This window comes from Berghia stephanieae, chromosome 9, assembly GCF_034508935.2.
Source record: "Berghia stephanieae isolate SIO BIC M18660-M18661 chromosome 9, UCSD_Bste_1.3, whole genome shotgun sequence".
In the NCBI taxonomy this organism is placed as follows: Eukaryota; Metazoa; Mollusca; class Gastropoda; order Nudibranchia; family Aeolidiidae; genus Berghia; species Berghia stephanieae.
This window is the reverse complement of record NC_088368.1, coordinates 47766870-47785825: the sequence shown is the minus strand read 5'-3', so window position 1 is coordinate 47785825 and position 18956 is coordinate 47766870. Positions and strand designations below refer to the sequence as shown.

Here is an 18956-nt window from a genome sequence, read left to right as displayed (position 1 = left end):
TTAACAGTACTTTAGCCATTTAGTATAAAACTATAAATTGTTTTAACAGTACTTTAGCCATTTAGTATAAAACTATAAATTGTTTTAACAGTACTTCAGCCATTTAGTATAAAACTATAAATTGTTTTAACAGTACTTTAGCCATTTATTATAAAACTATAAATTGTTTTAACAGTACTTTGGCCATTTAGTATAAAACTATAAATTGTTTTAACAGAGTAAAAATGTTAAGAATCAAATAAAAAACATAAAAATAAATACATAGATTTAGAACGATCTAGAGAAAGCACTTCAAGTTTCAGGTCAAATAAATATGTGGAATTACAGGATGGGTCAAAAGGTCATTTCACGACATTAGCCACAAAAATACTCCAATAATAATACAGGAAGCTATGTGGAGAAAACCCCGGGAAAAAAAAAAATTGGTTTCATCGGTTTCTTTCAGTTGAATGTATTGTAAAATAAACGACAAAAAGCCACCATCCTGGGCCCCACACTTCTGTGTTCTAATAGAATGACAAAAAGCCACCATCCTGGGCCCCACACTTCTGTGTTCTAATAGAATGGCAAAAAGAGTTTCTCAACGGTTTCAAAAAGTCTGGACAGAATCAACTATATCCAAACTGTTTCCGACACTTTAAAAAGCTATAAATTTATACCGACTGGAATTGTTATGCTAGATTGTCAGTTTTTTTGTTGTTTATTTTTCATAATTCTACCCAAAGAAACGATGAATGCAAATTTTTTCCTTAGCTTTTCCAAATGATTTATTATTGGAATGGATTATTAACCCCCTATTTGCTCACTGTGACAACATGGGTGATTCCTGTTGACATCAGACATCCTGTTTGATGAATTATTTATATTCCTTCATGGAATTCCTAGGCAATGGGATCTTATGATGTCGTGGCGGAAGAGCATAATTTAATATATTATTGGAATATTCTTATGGTGACTGTCACAAAAACGATCTCTTCGCACAGCCTCCTTAATCATGAACGGAAAGCACGGAATGGCAAATATCAAAGAAACTCAATGTGTTCATATCTAGTAATACAATCAGACAAATATATAATATCATTTGGTTCCATATTCAACACTCTCATGACAGATGATTTGTTTCAACACATTCCTATTTTTAGATCATTTGGTTCCATAGTCGACACTGTCACGACGAATGATTTGTTTTGATGCATTCCTATTTTTTAAATAGTCGTACGAGGCCACCAGAGATACAACTTTAAACTCACACAAGCTGCCGTTGAGAAATTTTGGAAGAATATCGATGATGAGGCTCAGGTTGATGTAAAGGAGTATGAATACATCCTTTGGCATGTGGGAAAGTGCAAAAATCAACATGGTGATGATGTCATCGCAGGCCGACTGATGGTTGACTCCGTAAAGCTTTGAGATGTCGTTGTTCAAACCTTCTATTGCTTTGGAGAGATATCGGATCTTGTCCAGAACGCTCTTTCCCTTGATGCACTTTTCCATCTGAGTCTGGAACGGAGTCAAAACTCTGTCTAGAAGGTCTGGAGCCTGATTCGAATTCGGTCTTACAGTTTTTGTCTTCTCTGACGTTGTAGTGATATCAGAACAACTGGATTTCGAATCGACATCGGAAATACTTTTATCGTTATATAAATCATTGGACTCACTAAAATCGTCGATCTTAGAACTTCTAAATTTTGCCATGACTTTGCTGTCACCCCCCGTCGCATGCAGATTTTCTGAAGAACTGGCGGCCGTAGCGCCAGCAGTCGCAGAATCTGTGGAGTTTTCTGAGATCCCATCATCAGCACCGAATAAATCCGAGGTTTTCACGCTGTCACCTGAATCGGTGGATGAAGACATTGACGAGACCAATGCAGCCTCTTCCAGGTCTCCCTTCAAATCAAATCTCTTGCATACGTCATCGCTGTCGGCGTTTGTTAAAGCGTACAAGTCCCTAATGGAACAATCGAGAATATTGAGGCTAAAATCTGACACGGTTCTAGCCATAGAATAGGTGTCCCTGTTGTCATCACTTCTCCGTTTCAAACGAATTAAGGAATTGGCGTCGCGACCTTTGTCTTCGTAAAATAGTGTTAAAATCTTATCGCCTTCTAAAAGCTCGTATTTTGATGTTCGACTGACTTCGTTGTATGTGGCAGTAATACTGTCTATTCGAGACGTTTCATAAAGTGACTTTAGAGGAGATAAGATTTTCTGTAAAAAAGGAAATAAAACAAAAGGGAAAAATAAAACAGTGACAGTTGGTGATTGCAAAGTACAAATTGAAGAAACCGGAATTAAAAATTATAATTTCAAGGAAGGAAAACATAAAATGATACATGATAGCTCAGTATGTAACGCACTCGCTTTACATGGCAAAGGGACCATGATCGATCCTGGGTGAATGTAGAGATCTTTTTCTGTCCACTGAGCAGTGATTGGGTAGCAAGGTCTGTTGAATCTGGTGGAAAGCACTTTGAAATAGACTAACATCCTATCCAAAGGGAAACAAACAATTTCTATTGCTGTTTCACGCTATAGAAACCAGAATAAATTCCAGTCCCATGGGCCTCACTGCTATGAAGGACTATGGTATTCACTAGGATTAAATAAAAAGAAATAAATAAAATCCCTTTATTCATCCTATAGGGGAAATTTGTCTTTTGGGTTTAGGGTCTAGTCCAAGGGAATCAGGCATCAGCCGAAATGCAGTGCCGAAAACTGAGCCAGGGCCTGGTGACTTGCTCAAGACAACGTAGCTGGGATTCGAACTCGCAACCTCAAATTCCAGTAATACTAGTTGAGTTCTTGAATATATCCTGGTTATGAATCACCACTCAAATATCGGATTTTACATCAATACTTACAAGGCAAGCAAAGAAATTAAAACTGGATCAAAGCTCATTGAACTTAGACTCAATGTGCAGCTAGGTGGTCTTGTGGTATGACACTCGCTTTAGGATTGTAAGGTCCTGGGGTCGAGCCTCGCTCAGCGCATACAGTTGAGTCCTTGGAAAAGGCTCTTTACTCAAATTCTCTCACTGTATTCAGGTGTAAAATGAGTACCTGGCCATTAACAGTGTTGTCTCTGTCCGAAAAATTGTAATATCGTCAACAGACATCATGTCCTGTCCTACATGTTAAATGTTGCTGTTGACCAGGAACCCCTTGTAAAGCGCTTTGAGCACGTTTAGAAATTTTTTTTATCTGTGGCATTTTGTATTGTTGTGATGACAAAAATGGATATAACAGGTTTTTATAAAAAGAACAAAATACCAAACACGGAATGTTTCAGGCTCAAAACCCTTCTTCAGCCAACAACAAAAAACAATAAAGACATGAATACATTACTAAATTCGAGATAGACGTCTATCTGGACATCTTTATGTCTTTATTGTTTTTTGTTGTTGGCTGAAGAAGGGTTTTGATCCCAAAACGTTCCGTGTTTGGTGTTTTTTTTTTTTTAACCTGTTATATCCATTTTTGTTTATGACTTTTTACAGTCCACAGCTTCTAACGGCCTGGTATCACTGTGTGATATGACAATGCTTCAGACACATGGTTTGGAACTGACTCTTCACTCACATCCTCTCATTGTACCAGGGTGTGAAATGCAACACAGCAACACTGAACACATAGACTGTGGGATGATGAGGCATGATGTCTGTAAGGTGATATTACAATTTTTTTCATCAAAGAAAACACTGGTACTGACCAGGTAATCATTTTCATCAGTGCTGCCCATAGACTATGGGATGATGAGGCATGAAGTCTGTAAGGTGATATTACAATATTTTTCATCAGAGAAAACACTGGTACTGACCAGGTAATCATTTTCATCAGTGCTGCCCATAGACTATGGGATGATGAGGCATGAAGTCTGTAAGGTGATATTACAATTTTTTTCATCAAAGAAACACTGGTACTGACCAGGTAATCATTTTCATCAGTGCTGCCCATAGACTATGGGATGATGGGCATGAAGTCTGTAAGGTGATATTACAATTTTTCATCAAAGAAAACACTGTACTGACCAGTAATCATTTTCATCAGTGCTGCCAATCAGAAAATAAAAACGTTGCAGCGGCGATGGGGGCTCGAACCCGCAACCTTACTGGTACGACAACCCCGCCTGGATGGGGAGAATTCATATTCTTGAGCATTTTTGCTCAATGTCCGCATTTAGTTGAGAATTGTACGGATTATTAAAAAATTTAAAAACTATTTAAGCATTTTTAACAATCATACACTCTTTTAGTTCAGACAAGTGAGTGGAGCAGGAACTTATGTTGATAATAACAAGAAATGAAGTGAGACCCCTAGTGGATCGCTCATACGGAAGAGTCATGATCTCGCCAGCCAGGCGGGGTTGTCGTACCAGTAAGGTCGCGGGTTCGAGCCCCCATCGCCGCTGCAACGTTTTTATTTTCTGATTGGCAGCACTGATGAAAATGATTACCTGATCAGTACCAGTGTTGTCTCTGATGAAAAAAATTGTAATATCACCTTACAGACATCATGCCTCATCATCCCATAGTCTATGGGCAGCACTGATGAAAATGATTACCTGGTCAGTACCAGTGTTTTCTTTGATGAAAAAAATTGTAATATCACCTTACAGACTTCATGCCTCATCATCCCATAGTCTATGGGCAGCACTGATGAAAATGATTACCTGGTCAGTACCAGTGTTTTCTTTGATGAAAAATATTGTAATATCACCTTACAGACATCATGCCTCATCATCCCATAGTCTGTGTGTTCAGTGTTGCTGTTGTTCCGGGACCACTTGTAAGGTGCTTGAGCACATTTAGTGGTATATTACTTAATAGAAAGGGGGTACTTCGTGATAGACTAGCATCCTATCTAAAGGGTAGCAAGCAACTGCTATTGTCTGCCTCATGCTATGGAGACCAGGATAAATTCTGTCTTCATGACTCTGAAAGACTACTTTTTTGTCATTGAAAAAAAAAGAAAAACTCAATTTTAACCCCCCCCCCCCCCCCCCCAAAAAAAAAAAAAAAAACCCAACACATTTTTAATTAGAAAAACTCAATTTTAAAAAAATAAATCTTTTTTAAAAATTAAAAAAAACTCAATTTTAAAAGAAAATCATTTTTAAAAAATAAAAAATTAAAAACAATATTTAAAAATTCTAATTTTGAACGTACCCCGCTGAAATATCTCTCATACGCTTTCCATATCAACTCATTCCTGTCGATGTACATGTCAACCACAACGACGTCCTCACCCAAGTCATCTAATTCTGTCTGGAGACTGTTGATCATTTCCCTGAAATGTTCTTGGATTGTCGTTTTTAGAGTTTCGATTGAATGTGTCAACTGTTTCAACGCCAGCTGTTTCACTGTGGATCTTGAACTACTCCAGTCACCAGTGAAAGAAGTCTCAGTCTCCGCCTGGCTATCACCGAACCTATCCGGAATCGACTTGTAACTACAGTTTGATAAATCGTCCCTATTTTCTTTTACCGTGGAAAAATGGTCGGGGGAAACAGATAATGAGCTCTTCGTGCTGTCAGTCAAATTTTCTAATGACACACTGTTGTCATCAGATAATACATTTTTTGAAAAAATGTCTCCATGAGCTTGACTTTTCCCTGGCAAGGTGGCAGATTTCATTTTAATATTATCTACAAGATTTTTCTGTCTCACGCGTTTACTCAAATTGCAATTTTCATGTTTCAAAACGAAACCACTTCTTCTATCGCGATGTTCTTGAGTAATCGGAGAGGAATGACTCCTCAATACAACTGAATGGTCATTATTCATCTGACCATCGACTGCGACAGAATCGCTATTGACAGACTGAGCAGATTTATAGTCCGTGTCGGAAAGACGGTACTCACTCAAAGCTACTTCAATCTTTGACGCAATGAGGGAACAGCCGTTGATATAAACGTTGTGCGACGCCGAATTCTCATCCTGCAAGAGATTACAAACACGTTCTTGTAAAGTCAACCAGTTACTTGATTTCTCTCCTTTTCCATAGCTGTCGTAATGGCAGTTGCTAAATGGTACAAATTGTGTGGACCTCTCCGAATTCCTAGCAGCTTCCATCGACTGCAACTCTAAAATAGCTGAGAGAGTTTCTTCCCTTGCACCACTGATATTCACCTTATCTACAATCAGCTGATCCATGAGCATCACATCGACGTCCAATCTCCTATTGATCTCCACAAATATACTTTGGTAGCAACTTTCGATTTCTTGAGGACGTGTCTTTTTACTACTCTTCTTCTTTTTGAGCTTTTCCTTACGAGTCAGAACATTTCTTAAAGCCTCCCGAACTCTGATGAGTTTCTCAACTTCTGCATGGACCTCATTCCTCTTCTGCTGCAAGTCTCGGACATCCTCCAGGCAGTACTCATTCGGATGGTCCTTGGCCCAGTTCACTTTACTCTGCTCCGCTTCCAGGCTGAGATTCAAAAGGGTGCTGTCCTCTTCTATTTTCTTGAGGAACAGTTTCAAAAAGGTTGGGTCACATGACCGAATGTACGTCTCACTCTCAAAATTGTAGGTCTGAATGAGATTATCTTTGAGATTGTCAAGAGAAACTTCTAGAAGACGCTTGGCCGAGGCTTTGGTGGAAATTTCAGAATCAGCTCTTGTGACTCTTTCCTCCACGAGACACCGAGTACGAGACAATGCGTACATGTCGTCCGTTGTGAAATTTACAGATGGCAGAATGTAAACGTGGAGAAGGTTGGCAATTTTAGAATTAATGTAGGCAGTTGAGTGTGACTTTTTGTTCAGTTTCTCGGCAATTTCTTTACATTTTCCCATCATTTCCTTCAGGGAGGCATCAAAGTCAAACAGAGTAAAATCCTCATAAAGGGGTTTGGCATCAGCTGGGAAAAAGTCATTGTTGGATGACAATAACTTTGAAATCTGTTTTCGAAAAAGTACTTCCTGTCCGACGTCATTTTGGATGGAAGTCCAAAAAATTAACCTGTAAAGAGTTGAAAACAAAACAACAAAAAAACAAGTGATATCACAACCATGGAATCAGTTTGGATGGAAGTTCAAAAAATAATCCTGTGAGGAATGTAAGAAAATAAAATTGAGCATTTATATAGCGCAATATCCACTAAATGTGCTCAAAGCGCTTTACAAAGGGTCCCTGACCAGCAGCAACACGTAACATGTAGAACGAGACATGATGCCTGTTAGGTGATAAATGGTGACAATAGTGTTGACGGCCAGGTACTCATTTTACGGTGAGAGAATGTGAGTAAAGAGTCTTTTCCAAGGACTCAACTATGCGCCAAGCAAGGCTCAAACCCAGGACCCAGTAGTAGTAGTAAAGATGTTGATGTGGTGGTGGTTGTTGTAGTAGTGGTGGTGGAAATGATTATGTGGTAGTGGTTTTGTACTACTGGTGGTAGAGATGATGTGTACTACTGGTGGTAGAGTGGTGGTGATAATTGTAGTAGTGGTGGCAGGAATGATGATGTGGTGGTGGTTGCTGTAGTAGTGGTGAATAGAGATGATGATGATGATGCGGCGGTTGTTGTTGTAGTAGTGGTGAATAAAGATGATGATGATGCGGTGGTGGTTGTTGTAGTGGTGGTGGGGATGATGATGTTTTTAGTGGTTGTTGTAGTAGTGAGTAGAGATAATGATGTTTTGGTGGTTGTTGTAGTAGTGAGTAGAGATAATGATGTTTTGGTGGTTGTTGTAGAAATGAAGGTGGAGATGATGCTGTGGTGGTGGTTGTTGTAGTAGTGGTAGTAGAGATAATGATGTGGTGGTGGTTGTTGTAGTAGTGGTAGTAGAGATAATGATGTGGTGGTGGTTGTTGTTGTAATGGTAGTAGATGTAATGATGATTTGTTGGTGGTTGTTGTAGTCATAGTGGTAGGAATGATGATGTGGTGATGTTTTTTGTTGTTGTAGGTGGTAGAGACGATGATGCAATAGTGGTGGTTGTTGTTGTACTGGTGGTATAGATAATGGTTTGGTGGTGGGTGTTGTAGTAGTAGTGGTAGAGATGATGATGTGGTGGTCGTTGTTGTAGTACTGGTGGTATAGATGATGATGATATGGTAGTTTTAGTGATTGGGATCATGATGACGTGGTGATGGTGGTGGCTGTAGTATTAGTGATAGGGATGATGATGATGATGATGATGATGATGATGATGATGATGATGATGATGATGATGAAAATGATAATGTCACATTAGTCTTAGTTCATGATTGCATAGACTTCTTAATTCCAGGTGGTCATATACTGGTTGATTTTGTTCATTTCCTAGACAAAAAGTAAACTTCTGTATTTTCCAGGACAGCCATTATTTTTCTATAATTTCCGGGACAAATCCAGAAGTTCTGTGACAGTCTGCCAAATAATCTGAAAAAATGCCAGTGGTTATTTGTGTCCCAAATCAGTTGATATCAAGTGATATTTAACACAAGATGAAAGTAAATAGAGCTCAAATGTCAAATCCAACTTTTCTTAAAAAGCAAATGCATCAATGAAATGTAAGTTTTAGTCACTTTGAACTGAAACGTCAAACTGGAAATTCACCTTCTTTTTTCAACCAGCAAGAAACTTGTTAATCATCAATTATCAAAATGGTTCATAGTCTACCAACCATTAAAATTTTCACTGTTAACTTTATTGATCTTCTTTGCTTCTATAATTTGTTGATTTTGACCACAATTTTGGGGATATTGATGATGGCCGGGAATTTGTTTATTGCGCGGACGAATTCCTGCCTAGGTGTTGTTCACCCCAAAACCGGCCACATCTGTTTTGTTCCCGTCTTCTTCATACAAAACAATACAATTTATTATCACACTTCAACAAAAGTAGATCCAACAACATATTATTCACATCAGGGATGAAAGTAACTATCAAAACAAGGAAGCAAAGATGGTGGAAAATTATCTAGCTCATACTCATACTCATACATGAATTTAAAGTTACACAGATATCGGTGTGGATAGACAGCTCAGTGGGTTAGACTTCCTTTCATTTTGTTCCTTTCAGCTGCACAGCTTCGAATCCGATCGCTCCCTCTTTTTGAGAGAGAGTCTATTCTTTTCTCCTTTTTTGTTTGGCCTTGTTCCGTTTCTGAGCATGATTGTCTTGAAGTTTTTATTTTACAAAATATTTTCATTGATTTTCTTTTCTCTAACACTATCTGGCCATTTGGTCACTCTGAATAGTATTGTTTGTTTGCTTTTTAATTATTCATTCTTTTTAGAATATACTGTTTCAGATCGGAGTGGGGACAAATATGACAATTTGCTAAAGAGAGAAAATGGGAAATTAATCATTTGCAACACTCTGTAGAAAGAAGATGATAAAAAAAGTGGTGGGATTACGATTCAAACACACATCGTCAATTCCGAACAGGCCTTAGAAAGCAGACGCCTTAACCATTCGGCCATGACACCCACATGAATGTCGATGCATACTGTGTATCCTAGTAACCTACTAAACTATCCATCGACTGATTTAATGCAGGTTAATGTTATGTTTTTATTGATAATATATTATTAACTTTACTTACTTCTATGTGCACTTCGAGAAACTTTCCATATTCTGACATGTGGATAAATGTTTAAAAGAGCGGAGTTTCAAAAAATTGTCTGTGTATAAGTATAACCGTCCATCGTTATTGGTCATGTCTGCCAATAATCAATTTTCTTTTTCTCCGACATGTCTGGGTACTACCGCAAACTCGGGGACCCAAATAATTTTGGGGTTTTGGGAGGGGCCCAAACCCCCAAAATTAGTTGGGTCCCCGAGTTTGTGGTAGTACCCATGTCTGCTGAGAATAATCACAGCGGTCAGTGTAAGTGAAGAATATATGATATTATTATATTATGGAGTTGGAAAAGTTCAAGTTCAAGTCAAGGAAAAAAGGAATTTAATTTACCCTCTGTCACAATCCACATAGATTGTATCCAAAGCAAGTGTCTTGAACCATAGAGGTGACTCATGAATCAACGGATTGTTTACTGTCTTTTGGGACTGAGACTGGGGAGAATTCGAATACGGATGGACGCCACCAATCAGAGGGTAGCATTTGTCATCGACGCTGATATTGTCAACACTTTCCACTTTCAAATCAAGTTTAAATGAAATCTTCATCTTAAAATAAAAACAGATGGAAATGATCTCATTTATCTAGATATAATAATCAGCTGATTGGGTCCAACCGATTGTTCAAAATTCGTAGAAAGAGTCATTTCTAATCTCCTCGGAAGTGAAAAGGAACGCAGTGATCCATCTTTGTTTACTTTCTCATCCGAAACAAAGTAATAACAAATAGCTTCCGGCTTTGACTGAAATGCCAGTGTGACATTTTTTAAGCTAAATTAGAAAAAGCAGCTGCTCCATGTAATAAAGTTTTACCCCCCCCCCCCCCCCCCCCCCCCCAAGAAAAAAAAGCTAGTTATTATATTATGTCTCGTTCTACATGTTACATGTAGCTGTTGATGAGGGGCTCTTTGTAAAGCGCCTTGAGCACGCCCGGTTTGTGTGTGTTAGGGGGGGGGGGGGGGGGCGTTGTTGTTTTCGTTGTTGTTGTTGTTTTTTGTTTAAAAAAAAAATCCCAACAGCATTACTTCTGATGACAAAAAATGCAATAGTGCTCACACGCGTATGTCTTGTTCTACGCGTTTTGCGCATATTTAGATAGGACATTGCGCTATACAAAAGCTCAAACTGTTACACATGCAGAGCATCCTGAACACACCGTGACGCAGTTCCCTGACTGGTCCCCAACGGTTCACAAGTTCCGGAAAGTTAGATTGGAAAAAGTAGATATGTCTTCCGAGCCTTAAGACCCATGGAGCCGGAATCTATCTTGGTTTCTATAGCGTCAAAACGGACAATGGCAATTGATTGCTACCATGGCCTACTAAAAGAGTACTATAGTTACGTCATGATTGGTACCCTTTGGATAGGACGTTAGTCTATCGCAAAGTAATTTCCGCCAGAACTATCAGACCAAGCTACCAATTTACTGCTGGTTGAACGGGGGGGGGGGGGAGAGATATTTCGACTGCACTCGGGGTCGATCTTGGTCCCTTTGCGTATGAAGCGAGTGATCCACCAACTGAGCTATTAGGACCCCCGAGATGGTAAAGGTCGTCATAAAAATTATATCTAAATTCGGTTGGACACACACACACACACACACACACACAACTCACTCTCTCTCTCTCTCTCTCTCTCTCTCTCTCTCTCTCTCTCTCTCTCTCTCTCTCTCTCTCTCTCTCTCTCTCTCTCTGACTTATAATGTGCCGGCCTTGTCTAGAATCTTTTCTTAATAATTATAAAACATCTGGCTCTCTCTCTCTCCACATGCTTGGAATATCACTTCGTAGCTTCGTGTGTATTTTCTTTCGACGAATTGAACATAATATATTTCCTTATACCTCTCGCATGCATGAATTGGTGATAAATTTGAATTGTTTTTAATGTTCATAATACAAATATCAATTCAAAGCCACAATCCATAAGGCCGGTCATTGAAAAAAAAAATTTAAATTAAAATATCTTCCTCAACCTATCATCCCATCCCAAGCTACTTCCGGTCTCAAAGCAGTTCCCAACAATGGAAATGGTGGACGTTGGTTGTTAGAGAAATTTTAGGTTACTACGGAACATTTTTCTGCTGTCTTTCATCTGTTTCTTCAAACACATCGGTGTAAGTATGGGACCAGGCTTTTATTTCAATGTGGCTGTGGGCTGAGGAGTGTTCACTCCAACCCGATGCGTGGCCCCTCCTTTTGCTCGAGTTCCAGTTCCAGACTTGCACTCGGGTCTTCTTATTCTTACTTATTCATTCATTCTTCTTCATACTTCGCCTAGTCCATATAGTGAAGAGGAACAATAGTGTTTTAATTGAACGCTGTGGTTATTTGTAAACATGTATATCAATAACGATGGAAAATTATATTCGCAGATAGTTTCTGTCAATAACAATAATAACAATATGGACGATTCTTCGCAGACAGTTCAGTTCACACAGTGTCTGTTTGTTACTGTTTACTGTTGTCAATCAATAACAATATGGGGCTGTCTGGCAAAAATTAAAAAACCTGGACTTTTAATTGACAGACACCTGTCTGGCAATAACCAAAAGCCTGGCCTTTTTTTTGTTATTATTGGCAGACACATTTAATCACGTTGGCAAAAATATTTTATGCAAGAAGCCAAACTAAGCGTGAAAAATACCAAATAATCTGAAAAAATGCCAGTGGTAATATGTGTCCCAAATCAGTTAATAAGTTAATATTAATATCAAGTGATATTTAACACAAGATTGATTAAGATGAAAGTGATTAGTGCTCAAATGCCAAAGGCAGTGTCTACGTACCACGTAACCGGGCACCTAGCCTCAGGATCTACGTACAAGGTAGCTCCGGTAACTGGTTTGGCGCTACAATACAAGCAATGGATGGACCTCGCTCTGTATGTGTGTTATTTTTTTAAATCAAACAATACAATATAACCCATTAAAGGCGAGATTCAAGGTTACCATGTATGTTACTGTTACCGTGTACGTAGATCCTGAGGCTAGGTGCCCGGTTGGTAACGATAAATAATGATACCAAAATATCTGCGATATTCCTCTTTATAATGAAGTTATGCATCTTTAATTGAACCCCCCCCCCCCCCCCCCCCCCCCCCCCCCCCTAAAACTTAGTAGTAAAAGCGAACGGCAATTTCCAGTCATAACTTTCTTATGGCCGAGTTGGGTCACAATTTAACTCCCACTGCTGCTGCTCACTAAACTGCCTAAAGTTACCGTGTACGTAGACACTCTGAATGCCAAATCCAGCTCTTTCTTTTTAGAAGCACCGGCTCTATTTCTCCAATGGCTCAGTAGATTAAACATAAACTCTATTTCTCCAATGGCTCAGTAGATTAAACATAAACTCTATTTCTCCAATGGCTCAGTAGATTAAACATAAACTCTATTTCTCCAATACTCAGTAGATTAAACATAAACTCTATTTCTCCAATGGCTCAGTAGATTAAACATAAACTCTATTTCTCCAATCACTCAGTAGATTAAACATAAACTCTATTTCTCCAATCTCAGTAGATTAAACATAAACTCTATTTCTCCAATGGCTCAGTAGATTAAACAAAACTCTATTTCTCCAATCTCAGTAGATTAAACATAAACTCTATTTCTCAAATGCTCAGTAGATTAAACATAAACTCTATTTCTCCAATCTCAGTAGATTAAACATAAACTCTATTTCTCCAATGGCTCAGTAGATTAAACATAAACTCTATTTTCCAATCATCAGTAGATTAAACATAAACTCTATTTCTCCAATGGCTCAGTAGATTAAACATAAACTCTATTTCTCCAATCACTCAGTAGATTAAACATAAACTCTATTTCTCCAATGGCTCAGTAGATTAAACATAAACTCTATTTCTCCAATACTCAGTAGATTAAACATAAACTCTATTTTCCAATGCTCAGTAGATTAAACATAAACTCTATTTCTCCAATGCTCAGTAGATTAAACATAAACTCTATTTCTCCAATCGCTCAGTAGATTAAACAAACTCTATTTCTCTCCAAAATTTAATGGTCAGTAGATTAAACATAACTCTATTTCTCCAATGGCATCAGTAGATTAAACATAAACTCTATTTCTCCAATGGCTCAGTAGATTAAACATAAACTCTATTTCTCCAATCTCAGTAGATTAAACATAAACTCTATTTCTCCAATGGCTCAGTAGATTAAACATAAACTCTATTTCTCCAATGGCTCAGTAGATTAAACATAAACTCTATTTCTCCAATCTCAGTAGATTAAACATAAACTCTATTTCTCCAATGGTCAGTAGATTAAACATAAACTCTATTTCTCCAATGGCTCAGTAGATTAAACATAAACTCTATTTCTCCAATGGCTCAGTAGATTAAACATAAACTCTATTTCTCCAATTGGTCAGTAGATTAAACATAAACTCTATTTCTCCAATCACTCAGTAGATTAAACATAAACTCCATTTCTCCAATCACTCAGTAGATTAAACATAAACTCTATTTCTCCAATGGCTCAGTAGATTAAACATAAACTCTATTTCTCCAATTGGTCAGTGGATTAAACATAAACTCTATTTCTCCAATCACTCAGTAGATTAAACATAAACTCCATTTCTCCAATCACTCAGTAGATTAAACATAAACTCTATTTCTCCAATCACCCAGTAGATTAACCATAAACTCTATTTCTCCAATGGCTCAGTAGATTAAACATAAACTCTATTTCTCCAATTGGTCAGTGGATTAAACATAAACTCTATTTCTCCAATCACTCAGTAGATTAAACATAAACTCCATTTCTCCAATCACTCAGTAGATTAAACATAAACTCTATTTCTCCAATGGCTCAGTAGATTAAACATAAACTCTATTTCTCCAATTGGTCAGTGGATTAAACATAAACTCTATTTCTCCAATCACTCAGTAGATTAAACATAAACTCCATTTCTCCAATCACTCAGTAGATTAAACATAAACTCTATTTCTCCAATCACCCAGTAGATTAACCATAAACTCTATTTCTCCAATGGCTCAGTAGATTAAACATAAACTCTATTTCTCCAATTGGTCAGTGGATTAAACATAAACTCTATTTCTCCAATCACTCAGTAGATTAAACATAAACTCCATTTCTCCAATCACTCAGTAGATTAAACATAAACTCTATTTCTCCAATCACCCAGTAGATTAACCATAAACTCTATTTCTCCAATGGCTCAGTAGATTAAACATAAACTCTATTTCTCCAATGGTCAGTAGATTAAACATAAACTCTATTTCTCCAATGGCTCAGTAGATTAAACAAACTCTATTTCTCCAATGGCTCAGTAGATTAAACATAAACTCTATTTCTCCAATGGCTCAGTAGATTAAACATAAACTCTATTTCTCCAATGGCTCAGTAGATTAAACATAAACTCTATTTCTCCAATGGCTCAGTAGATTAAACATAAACTCTATTTTCTCCAATGGCTCAGTAGATTAAACATAAACTCTATTTCTCCAATGGCTCAGTAGATTAAACATAAACTCTATTTCTCCAATGGCTCAGTAGATTAAACATAAACTCTATTTCTCCAATGGCTCAGTAGATTAAACATAAACTCTATTTCTCCAATGGCTCAGTAGATTAAACATAAACTCTATTTCTCCAATGGCTCAGTAGATTAAACATAGACTCTATTTCTCCAATTGGTCAGCTTAGCTGAGCTAGCCTCCAGTAGCTGATGAGTTACGGATGCCTTTTCTTATTGACACACACTGTCTGCGAATAATCCTCCATCGCTATTGACAGACATGTCTGTCAGTAACGACAGCTTTAATTGAACACTAGGATATATGAAATCAAACTTTCAATACTTTCAAATTTCACAATCAAAAGTCACTGGCCATTTTACAGGTGTTAGTTAACTTTGACTTTGATTCCAGCCGCTCAGACTCAGAATAGAGTGAGAACCGAGAACTCCTCTCGTCATTGTTGTGAATCGTCTTGAATTTTAGTTTAAATAAAATGAAATGTTACTTTTTTTTTTTATTCTATATTCACAGATTACTAGACTGGGTTTTTAAAAATAGCCAATCTGACCAATTATCACCATCAGTATGAGCAGTTCAGAAGAAGTATCATGGATCTCTTGGTTTTGTGGCCTACGGGGAAACGAATTTTTCTGTGAGGTGAGTTTTGTTTACTTTTGATTTTAGTCTGTGTCGTTTGTTTTTATATGACTTGCTCCTCTCTGGCCTGCTGGCACTTGGGGCGATGCAAGGGAACTCCGCCTGGTCCTGTCATCAGCTATTCTTGGGGCCATCTTGAGTGACAGACAGACAGACCTCTCTCTACGGTACGTCTCCGAGTCTTTTTGGGACGGCCTCGCTTCCTCTTTCTTGGAGTGTCCATCGCAGAGCCTTCCTTATCAGTGTTTCATCAGGTCTGCGACAGACATGCCCCAACCATTGCCATCTTCTCCTAATCTATTAGGTTCAAAACGTATTGTGGAAACACTTTTAACAAATAGCTCATAGCTCACAATTCAGTTGTTTTTTTTTAATTCTCACACTGCATGACGTGAGCTTTTGTTCAATGCGCTTTACAATATTTCCCAAGCCGATATGGGAGAGTAAGTGACACTTGGGACAAGAGTAATGTCTGTAAATTGATTTTTTTAACCCTTACCAATTAAAGGAAAATTGTCACATGTGAATAAGAAAAATGTTGGTTGTACCTTCATGAATGTATTCATTAAGATACAACCAACATTTTTCTTATTCAAATTTCTTTTGTACATCATAAAATTTAAAGAAAATGAACACTCTGTGTTGTAGAGCATATTTTGCTAAAGAAATTATGTATGGCAAGAACTTTACTGCTATTGTGTTTGAGTGATAAAAAATCCATTTTTGTGTTGGTTGTGTGTGTAGTTTTGGGGAAAATCCTGAAAATGGCTGGTAAGGATAGGGTTAATAGAATCAAAGCTGTTGCTGGCCAGGCCCCTGGTTGGAATCCAGCTCCAGGCGACACACACACACACACACAGATAGTTCTGAATCTGAATCTGAATGTTACTCTGCTAAGTCGCATCAGTTCTGAGTATTTGTATTTGAGGAATTACCTGGAAAAATGAGAGAGAGAGAGAGAGAGAGCATGTTTGTAAAGCGCTTTGAGCATGTTTAGTGGATATTGCGCTTATAAAAGCTCAATTGTTAGAGACAACAGAGGGAGGGGTTTTGCGGTGATCTGTGACCATTAGATAGGAGGCGAGGGGACCAAGCAAAGTGGACAATGATTGTTGTAAGGAGAGACTGATTCCCACCAAATCCAAGCATCAGTAACACATTGTATAGTCATATGGAACAACTACAAAAGACGTCTACCTTCTACGTCATGGCACAAGACCGAAGGGCTAGATCTCAGCTGGTCGCTGGTTCGGATAAATAAGTAAGTATGGAGAGACTGAGCGATATCCTTTATTTTGGGATTGACAACTGTGCATTGTGACACCAATGTATTATATGTGATCCTTCGTCTCAAAACGGTATTAAGTCGGGATGGCTAAGATATGGAAAATTGAATTTATAGCCAGAAATATCAGACTTGTGTTGAGTTTGTATGTTTTATTGAGGAGAATGGACACCATATTTTAGGGTGCTAATGCCAACAATTTATATTTTTGACCAATTTCACATTTAATTCGGCTTTTAAGCATCTGAGTTGTTCCGACATTATAGCGTTTTGAGACGAAGGGTCACATATTTCCTATCTGTTTCAGGTTGATGAGGATTACATTCAAGACAAATTCAACCTGACTGGCCTCAATGAACAAGTCCCCCACTACCGACAGGCTCTGGATATGATATTAGACTTAGAACCAGGTACATTACAAATGATACCTCATGTCTCCTTTTTTATTTGTATTTTATTTTTATTTATTTATTTTTTGTGTGTGTATGTGTGTGTGAAGGAGAGAGAGAGAGAGAGAGAGAGGGGGGGGGGGGGGGCAGGATGGTAGTTAAATTTGATGGGTTTTGGGGGGTTTTTAAAAAAAAAGAATTTGTGAAAGAGAGAGAGATAGAGGGAGGGGTAGGAGTGTGGATGGTAGTTAAATTTGATGTTTTTGATTTATATATTGGTTTGGTTTTTTTTTTCTCTCTTCTGAAAGAATATTATTCTTCAAAGGTTTATTTTGTAAATTATTTGTTACAATATTTATTACCACACTAAGTAAAAGTAAAGTCTGTTAAAAGTAAAGAATCAAAATGAGTAGCTATAAAAATTGTTTTAAAAACCCAAGATACCCAAAAAAAGACAGTAGAGCCACGCTCTCTTCGGTCTTAGACAGAATGTTTCAAAAAACTTTTCCAAGAAATGGAGTAGGAAAGTGCCAGAAGACAACAGAGAACAAAAGTTTTGTGGCGGCAATGGGGGCTCGAACCTGCGACCTTAGTTGTAAAACAACTCTGCCTGGCCGAAGAGAGTGTGGCTCTACTGTATGAGCTATCCACCACTCTATTGCTTTCTGGCACTTTCCGGCTCACTTCATTTCTTCCATTCATATTTTTAGTCGTAAAAAATAGTGGTCCTTTAGAGCCATAAGACCCGAAGAGTCAAGAGTTTATCTCGGTTTCTATCTAGCTTGAAACGGACAAAATAGCAATTGATTGCTTGCTATCCTTTGGATAGCACACTAGTCTATTTCAAAATACTTTCCACCAGATCTAATAGACCCAGCTACCCAATCATTGCTGGATGGACAAAGGGGTTGGAGAAAAAAATCTTGACCTTACCCTTGATCAATATCGGTCCCTTTGCACTTGAAGCAAGTGCTCTACCAACTGAACTATCGTCACCCCACCCTTCCTTATACTTTTTTTTATAATTTAGTCTTTAAAAGCAAGATGGAGTTGTCTGTCATAATTCCTAATCTACAACATATTATAATCTTTTCTATTGTTGTATAATCAGGGTTCGTACATCAGTTGTCTGTCATAATTCCTAATGAATGATTTGATTGTTTATATAGATTTAGGAGTAAGACAGGAATTCCAACTGTTGTTTTAAAGGGGATTTTCACTCATTTTGATTTTTATTTATAAATTTCAAAATGTTTTGTTTTGATGTGATTGCGATCTGAAAAACATTAATTTTGTTTTTGACAGATTGTTGTAGTTGGAAAAATAAAAAAAAAACAAAACAAAAAAAACAAGCGTTAATTTTCTCATGACTTTCACATCTTAGGTAAAACTATACAGTTGGGAATTAACATTTCATGATGCACTGGTGGATAAAGAAAAAAAAATGGACTTTTAAAAGAAATATTTCCATGACTAAAGCCACAATAATCTGAAAACGTACAGAGTATAAAAGATATCGTGAAATATCTTTTATATTGATGAGTCATTGATAGAA

The 18956-nt window shown here is 37.6% G+C and overlaps 2 protein-coding genes across 2 annotated transcripts in view; one reads left to right on the top strand and one right to left on the bottom strand.

The window, feature by feature from the left end:
• Nucleotides 1–688: 688 nt before the first annotated feature.
• On the bottom strand, nt 689–10292 carry LOC144980371 (uncharacterized). Its single transcript, XM_078928074.1, has 3 exons — nt 9903–10292; nt 5166–6963; nt 689–2208 (listed from the first exon to the last, which is right to left on the bottom strand). The coding sequence occupies exons 1-3, from the start codon at nt 10115–10117 to the stop codon at nt 1144–1146; spliced, it is 3078 nt and encodes a 1025-aa protein (XP_078784200.1). The 5' UTR covers nt 10118–10292; the 3' UTR covers nt 689–1143.
• Nucleotides 10293–11565: 1273 nt separating this feature from the next.
• The window catches only part of LOC144980375 (casein kinase II subunit beta), a 14083-nt gene continuing 6692 nt past the window's right edge, over nt 11566–18956 (top strand). The window contains exons 1-3 of the mRNA XM_078928079.1: nt 11566–11681; nt 15602–15727; nt 17320–17422. Coding sequence (XP_078784205.1) covers nt 15656–15727; nt 17320–17422 — 175 coding nt within the window. The 5' untranslated portion in view covers nt 11566–11681; nt 15602–15655. The remainder of the gene's footprint in view (nt 11682–15601; nt 15728–17319; nt 17423–18956) is intronic.

Coding starts and splice junctions, on each gene's coding strand:
- LOC144980371 (XM_078928074.1), bottom strand. CDS start 10,117: ATGAAGATTTCATTTAAACTTGATTTGAAAGTGGAAAGTGTTGACAAT. Junction 6,964..9,902: donor TATGTGGATTGTGACAGAGG/GTAAATTAAATT, acceptor AACTCTTTACAG/GTTAATTTTTTGGACTTCCA. Junction 2,209..5,165: donor ATGAGAGATATTTCAGCGGG/GTACGTTCAAAA, acceptor CCTTTTTTACAG/AAAATCTTATCTCCTCTAAA.